The sequence below is a fragment of the Salvia splendens genome, chromosome 11 (genome assembly GCF_004379255.2).
Source record: "Salvia splendens isolate huo1 chromosome 11, SspV2, whole genome shotgun sequence".
NCBI classification, from domain to species: Eukaryota; Viridiplantae; Streptophyta; class Magnoliopsida; order Lamiales; family Lamiaceae; genus Salvia; species Salvia splendens.
Window position 1 is genome coordinate 25089899 of NC_056042.1, and position 8528 is coordinate 25098426.

General features: G+C 37.3%; 1 protein-coding gene and 1 pseudogene across 1 annotated transcript; both read left to right on the forward strand.

The window, feature by feature from the left end:
- Positions 1–3261: 3261 nt before the first annotated feature.
- LOC121754662 lies at positions 3262–4956 on the forward strand (annotated as a pseudogene).
- Positions 4957–6397: 1441 nt separating this feature from the next.
- Positions 6398–8232, forward strand: LOC121753592 (fructokinase-2-like). Its single transcript, XM_042148807.1, has 4 exons — positions 6398–6818; positions 7036–7368; positions 7637–7753; positions 7907–8232. The coding sequence occupies exons 1-4, from the start codon at positions 6429–6431 to the stop codon at positions 8093–8095; spliced, it is 1029 nt and encodes a 342-aa protein (XP_042004741.1). The 5' UTR covers positions 6398–6428; the 3' UTR covers positions 8096–8232.
- The last annotated feature ends 296 nt before the right edge of the window (positions 8233–8528 follow it).

Genomic DNA, 8528 nt, shown 5'->3' on the forward strand with positions numbered 1-8528 from the left:
GTATTTTATGGAAATACAAGTAAGTTAAAAAACGCCTACGTGGTTGGCGTGTTATAGAAAAAAACGCCGACGGGGTTGGCGTCTTTAGTAATTTAGAAACGCCGAAGGGAATGACGTGTTTATATAAAGACGACATCACGGATGGCGTCTTATAATTAAAAAACGCCAACACGAGTGGCGAGTCAATCCAGACTCCGTCGTGGAAAAAATGGACGAAATTCCCCCCCCCCCCCCAACTGTAAAACGCCGACGGGACTGGCGTCTTTGATAAAGACCAACTAGGTTGGCGTTTTTGTTCAGACTTGTGTTGCTTAATTTAAAACCTAAGCACAAGACTCCAAAAAGTAAATAAAAAAAAACTGAAGAACAAGGTGGGCAACGTTTCTAGAAACTGCGTTGAATAGTGTCAAAATTAGTCATCCACTGTCTTCAGTGCCTCAAGTCACAAAAATTTTCACAATTACTCCAACACCCACAACAATTCGGCAATGAATGGAGGCACGAAGAGACAACAATTAAACAAGAGGCTCATAGTAGGCAGTTGCCCACACCAAATCGCTCACCAAATTGTGAAAATTGCCAAAAAAAAAGACGGAGGAGGAAGAGGCCATGGTTCGCCGGGAAACAAGGGGATCGAGGATGAAGAGGACGACAAGACTCAGATCTTTTGCGCAATAAAATGGCCGCTACATCCGCTCACTGTCGCTGGAAGACCACGCCACACCGCCTGAAATCGAGCATTGTAGGTACGGGGAGAGAGAGAGAGATATGGGACGGTTGTGGTCTAAGGTTACCGACCACCGACGTCGGAATAGAGAAACGAAGGAGAGAGTGGGTCAGAGGGCATGCGCCTGTGATTAAGCGAGAGAGAAAATGAGATTTGTATCAAGAGAAGCTCTACTAATAAACACGCCATCCGTGATGGCGTCTTTATATAAACACGCCATTCCCTTCGGCGTTTCTAATTTAATAAAGGCGCTAACCCCGTCGGCGTTTTTTCCTGTAACACGCCAACCACGCCGGCGTTTTTGAACTTATTTCCATAAAATACGACGATATACGGTTCAAAATGATAAAACGCCAATGCGGGTGGTGTCTTCACTAATAAAAAATGCCAATATGGGTGGCGTTTTTCCCATATATGGAAGAGATAACAAAATGGGTACATTTACGTTATTTTAAACGTAAAGTACCCTATAAACCCGATTTTCTTGAGAAAACTGCACATGCATTTCTAGGCAAAAATGTGGAAGAGGGAGGAGGGAGAGAGATGAAAGGAACTGCTATACGAATTATAGCCAAAATGGCAAATGTAGAAGAGAGAGGGAAAAAAAAGGGGCCAGGTTTTTAGCAAAAAAATGTGGAAAAGAGTTGAGAGAATAGAGAAAATGCACATACGTTATCTATTTTGAGAGGATAAATATGTAATATATAATTTAATTTTAAATAGTTAAAATCGTAAACCGGTTTTATAGATGAAATACCTAAAATATCCAATTATGTACGTAGAATATATGTACATTTATCACTATTCAAAAAAATTATCTTTAAAAATATCTCCCTTTTGAATTATTTCGCATTTAAGCCTATCTTCAACTTCAACCATGACAAATTATATATTCATATGCTGAGAGATGATGAGCTGGAAACCTTATTTGTGGGCGCCTACTTGCCACATCACCCATATTCCTTATTTCCAATTATTTTCATTTAGTAAATTGACAACTGTTCTTTTTTCCTGTATCTATTTATTTCATATTAGTGTTTTATATTTTATTTTATTTTATTTATATCTTCAAATCCCCACTATTTTGCATTTTATTATCAATATGTTCTACATCTTTATCTGCGGATCTCCAATACAACATCAGCTATTCGTTGTATAATAAAGTTATTTCTTTTTGGTTTGTACCTTCTTAATTCTAACATTTACTATCATTTTATTTATTCCAACCACTTGATTCTCTCTTTGAATTTTTTTCCAGCATCAATTTTCAAGAAAACGTAAAGACACAAGCTGATAGGAGTTCTATTATGGGTAAAATTATGCTTCCTCTAATTTACATTTATCAAGACTGCATCTAAAATATTCTGTAATGAAACATTAAATAGTGATTTATAGTTTTTTGTTACCTTGTTAGTTTTAATTTTTTTTGGGTAAAAAAAGCAAGCAAAGCCCGAATACAGAATAAATTTAATAAATATAAGCAACACCTAGTCTATCATGCAACATCCAGCTATAGAGCTCGGGACCTCGAGCTCATGAACACCTCTATAATAAGAATAAGCATAATGCGATACTCTCAAAACATATTCAATTCAAAAAAAAATTAATAGATTCAATTCGAAAAAAAATTAACATATGTACACATTGTAATAGTAATAAGAGTAATTGACAAATAGGAATATTACAATACTCTCAAAACAGAAAGTTAAAAATTTTAAGTTTTAAACCATCAGTTTTTGTTAAATTAACATGGAATCACATCAAGTCCAACAATTGTTATGTGCTTATGGCGATGATCAAAAGAAAATTAAAAAACTTGAATTTATAGTCTATTAAAATAACCTATTCATAACACTACAAAAGTTGCTGCACGTGATTTGGTGGGATTTATATTCAAACAACTAAAATTAGTATGTTTACATAAAATTGTTCTTCTAAATTACTTTACAATTCTTAATAAAATTTGCATTCATATAATATTAATCTAAAAAAAATATATGACAAGGAATTAATGAAATAAATATTACTTGTGTTAGCGGGATGCAAAGTTTTGACGAACAAAGTGATATTCCCTTTGTCAAATAATCTAAAATATTTTAAAGAGAGATGTTGCAGAAGAAGACACAGGCGACCAAATTATACATGTAATGGAAAGAGAATATGGGTGATGTGGCAAGCAGGCGCCCGTAAATATGGTTTGCAGCAGATCTTCTCTCTTCAAATGCTATATTTTTTTAGTATTTAGTAGTCGCTAACTTGGATTAATCATTATCTTCCTTACCCTGTAAAACATCAAAGTAAAATAAACATAAAGGCTTGTTAATTAGTTGCTACCAAACCCTAACCCGATATGGACATGATAGGATAGGATAGGATAGGATTAATTGGATATAGATATATCTAGGTAGGATTTGAGTGGATATTGATGCAATATTATGCCTATATCCAAGTAACAAAATAATTCTTGTAAAACTCTATATATATAAACTCCTTCTACATCTAATTCTACTCAATATTTACCCAAATTTTCAAAAATTCTTCAATCTCATTATAGCAATGGTGGTTTGATTGTGAGCTTCGGCGAGATGCTGATTGACTTTGTCCCAACGGTCTCCGGCGTGTCTCTGGCCGAGGCGCCTGGATTCCTCAAGGCTCCCGGCGGCGCTCCGGCGAACGTCGCCATAGCGGTGACGAGGCTCGGTGGAAACGCCGCTTTCATTGGCAAGCTCAGCGACGACGAGTTTGGCCACATGCTCGTCGGAATCCTCAAGAAGAACGGCGTTTCCACCGCCGGGGTCAACCTCGACAAAGGCGCGAGGACGGCGAGCGTGAGGACGGCTGGCGTTTGTGACGCTGCGCGCCGACGGCGAGCGTGAGTTCATGTTCTATAGTAACCCTAGCGCCGATATGCTGCTCACGCCCGATGAACTCAATCTCGACCTCATCTAATCGGTATGTCTTCAATCAGTTGGATGATTCATTAATATTAATTGTTGACTTTCAATATCTCAAAACCCTACTCATATTCATGAATCAACAATAACTTACATATATGATGGCGACCATAACTTAAATTAGTATTACCCTAACGCGACCCTATGGTTCTAAGTATACATATAACGTCTTCGTTCCAATTTTATATATTTTTTTGTTTCATGACAAGTGTCTCATTTTATGCATTCACAAGTATTATTTAGTTGTATGTACATACTACCTCAGTCTCTCAATATGAGTCACTTACAATAGGAGTCACTTTTCAGGTTTTAAGAAATATAAAGAAAAATGGGTTGATCAAAATTGCAAAATATTACTCTTATTGTGGGAATGGGGTAGTAATAAATAAGACTATGAATGTACAATCTTCGGTAATTTGATGGACAAGAATTAGGGGAACTATATAATGATTTTTTAACATGAATAGGATTGTATTGGAACATATTTATGATAGAGATTTGTTGTATATGTGTGTAGGCCTAAGTGTTCCACTATGGATCAATAAGCTTGATCGTGGAGCCGTGTAGATCGGCACATCTAAAGGCAATGGAAGTGGCCAGGGAGGCCGGAGCTCTTCTCTCGTATGATCCGAATCTCCGGCTGCCACTGTGTGCCTCAGCAGAGGAGGCCAGGGCCCAGATCATGAGCATCTGGGACAAGGCCGATGTGATCAAGGTGAGCGACGAGGAACTCAGTTTCCTCGCTCAAACCGATGTCATTGATGATGCAGCCGCAATGTCTCTATACCACGACAATCTCAAGCTCCTTTTGGTCACCCTAGGAGCCAAGGGATGTAGATACTATACCAAGGTATATACTATACTACTATAGTAAAAAAAAAATTTAATAAACCATGTACTAATAATTTTACTTGGTGATTAATTTGGCAGCATTTTCACGGAACAATAGATGGTTTTCGTGTTGATACCGTTGACACGACTGGCGCAGGTGATTCTTACGTTGGAGCTCTCCTGTGCAAGATTGTTGATGACCAGTCTATTAGTGAGGTATAATATATTTATAACTATATGTATAAAAAATGTATATTAATTATTGAATAATTTGATTTTAGGATGAAGAGAAGTTGAAGAAGGTGTTGGCTTATGCAAATGCTTGTGGAGCAATCACCACTACCAAGAAGGGAGCAATCCCAGCTCTTCCTACTCCATCTCAAGTTCGTGATCTCATGAACTAGATTTTTGTTTTAGTACTCTCCGTCCCGCACTACTCGCACCTTTCCTTTTGGGCACGGAGATTAAAGAATGAGTGATAGACAAAGTCAACAATTACGGCTGTAGGTATAAATTGTTACTAAAAATGGAAAGAGTACAAATAACTTGGGACACCCAAAAAGGAAATAAGTGCAAGTAGTGCGGGACAGAGGGAGTATTAGTTATATACCTCTTTTAGTTAATTAGCCTTTTGGATTTACTTTCAGTTTCCGTACAGTCTTTTGAAGTTTTCTTTTTGGTATGGTGCTTTTATTTATGGTTTAGTACATATATAGTTCATGTGTTTTAGGAATCTTCTTTAATCATTGGCGTTTATTTAAGTTTTGGATATACTTCGGTTTAGTTTATTAGCGTTTCAATGACTAATGGTATTATATGGGACATAAATAAATAATTTATTTGAGTTAATTAACTGACCATCTCGTTTTCCAGTATTAAAATTAATCCTTTACTTGATTCACTAAAAAAATGTATAAGGAAATTTTTTAGTCAAGGAAGCTAATTTGTGTTTATGAATATACCATTCATATTTAAAAAAAAGTCCATTCTTGAGGTCTCCATTAAAATTAAGGGACACAAACGTTCAAAAACAAAACATTAAGTGTATCGTTTACTACGATTTTAACTTTTGTTATTATTCAAAATTATCTATTGTGTCTTTATTTTTTGTCTCCAATAAGTTTTTTCAATAATTATTCTCTTAAGTACGTATAATAATATATCTCGAGTAAATAATACTAATAACAAGTAGCATTTCACAATCAAATTATTCCTATATAAGTTTTTAAGGATGCAGGATGCACTCTTACTCAAAGTGGGATTCCCCATGGGCCATGGTGATTAAAAAACGTAGTACTACTTTAATTTAAATGAAGATTAGTTGATGACAGCGAGAGAAAAAAGAATAGAAATAGTAACAATCTAATATCGACAACAAAGATTAACAACTTGGTTAACACACATTTGAAGCAAGAACAAAGACCATACTCATTTTCTATAATATCTTCATGCTAAAATTAATTCATACCATCTCCTTGAAAAATGAAACGATTAGGATTGCTGAATTATTTGCGATGAAAATAAAAATACAGTAGTCAATTATGGATATTGTCTCCTAACTGTAAACGCTCCTTAAATAAGTGGTTTAGTTATTACTTTAATTTGTAGTAAATGTGAAGGATTGAGGTATATCAATCATAATCGCCCCATTTTCCCTACCATAAGCAAATTGTAACATTACAGAATAAAATTTCTTGATTCATATAATTATAAAACAAGATGCTGTCATGGACCACAAAAACGCAGAATAACTTGAAGAATTACAATGAGTTGAGAAAGGTATAGAATCAAATTTTTTCCACACGTATACTTCATATGCACATTTATCTATACTATAAATATAGAGCACCCCATATGAGCTTTGACATACAAATTCACAATTTGCTGCTGCATTTGCATCCATATACATATCCGCGATGGCTAACAGCGGCCTTATCGTGAGCTTCGGCGAGATGCTGATCGACATGGTGCCGACAGTGACGGGAGTGTCGCTCGCGGAGGCGCCGGGGTTCGTGAAGGCGCCGGGAGGCGCGCCGGCCAACGTGGCCATAGCCGCCGCTCGGCTCGGCGGGAACACGGCCTTCGTGGGGAAGCTAGGCGACGACGAGTTCGGGCTGCTGCTCGCCGGAATACTGAAAGAGAACGGCGTCTCCACCGAAGGCGTCTGCTTCGACAAGGTTGCGAGGACCGCGCTGGCCTTCGTGACTCTACGCGCCGATGGGGAGCGTGAGTTCATGTTCTATAGAAATCCTAGCGCCGACATGCTTCTCACTCCGCCCGAACTCAATCTCCCACTTATTAGATCTGTAAGTATCTTACTATCTCCGTCCATATGAAAAATAGTTACTATATTTTTTATTTATTTTTTATTTCCCACTAAAATTGGTCTTTATATATATTTATGAGAAGATTCTCTTTCCAGGTAGGACTATTTTTAATTATCAGTACTTCAATAATTTATTTTTACTTTATCAATTTTACATTGAAACCGTCAGGAATCCTAAATGTAGATAAGAAATGCAGGCGAAGATATTCCATTTTGGATCGATAAGCCTGATTGGGGAGCCATGTAGATCGGCACATCTGAAAGCGATGAAGGAGGCGAAGGACGCGGGAGCGCTGCTGTCGTACGACCCGAACCTGCGGCTGCCGCTCTGGCCTTCGGCGGAGGAGGCTCGGGAAGGGATGCTGAGTGTGTGGGACAAGGCTGATGTGATAAAGATGAGCGATGATGAGCTGTGCTTCCTCACACAAAACTCCAGCCTCGATGATGAATCTGCACTGTCGCTTTGGCGCCCCAACTTGAAGCTTCTTCTTCTCACTCTTGGGAAAAAGGGGTGTCGATACTACACCAAGGTGAGGTGATGCTAGCTTTTATATTTAAATATGTTGGTTGGGTAGAAATAAAGTGCAAATTCTATATATTGTAAATTTTCAATATTTTGATGTCAACACAACTGTTGATACTGTGTTCATATTTTTTGTTACTGTTATTTTGTCATATGTTGATATTTTTTAACGGTTCAGATCATAGTTTGGAGTTTGTACAATATTTAGAGTTTGCATTTGATTACATCCCTATGGTGGTCTGTTTCAAATTTTAATGAAGTTGAGGGTGGTGCAGAATTTCAAGGGAGCAGTGGAAGGTTATAGTCTAAAGAGGGTGGACACAACCGGAGCAGGCGATGCTTTTATGGGAGCCCTCCTACGTAAAATCGTGGATGATCTTTCCATCATCGAGGTCAAATTGTGTACATGCATATTAAAATTTAAATGATATGTCGGTTTGGTAGGGTAGATAATTTCTTTATTTAGATCATATGATGTAAATTGTGTATTCTTATCGTGTTTTGTTTTATTTATCTTTCCTATTAAACGGTTAAATTATGGACAGGATGAGGAGAGGCTGAAAGAGGTGGTTCGGTATGCAAGTGCGTGCGGAGCTATCACGACAACTAAGAAGGGAGCCATCCCAGCTCTTCCTTCTCACTCTCAAGTCCTCACTCTTCTCAACCAAGATCATAACAGGAAAAACCATTTCGGCTTTACAAACTGTTTTCCCTTTGCCAACAAAAACAACTAATAAACCAATGATCTTCTACTGTATTTTTCTTATTCAATATCTTATGTACGTGTGAAATTTATCAAATTGTAAGTCGTGTTGTGTACCATGCATCTTCTAATTCAATAAAGGCACATATAGTGTATGATTGAGCAGGATGTGACAAACAATATAAATCAAGAGAACATGATTAGATGCGTGTGATTCGAGTTCACTTGAACTTTAAGTCCCTTTATCAATAAAAAAGAGGAGCATGGTGAAGGGTAATATTATGTCGTTCCACCACCCTCACATTCAATTCATCATATCCCCTCTAAAATCAACCTCTCTTGGAAGAACCATCTCTATGTCTTATTCCAACATGAGCGGATTCAGCCGAGACTCACAATCTTATCGATTAACACTAGTTAAATTAATTTTCTCTCTCCTCTCTTTCATACTATACTAATTTCCC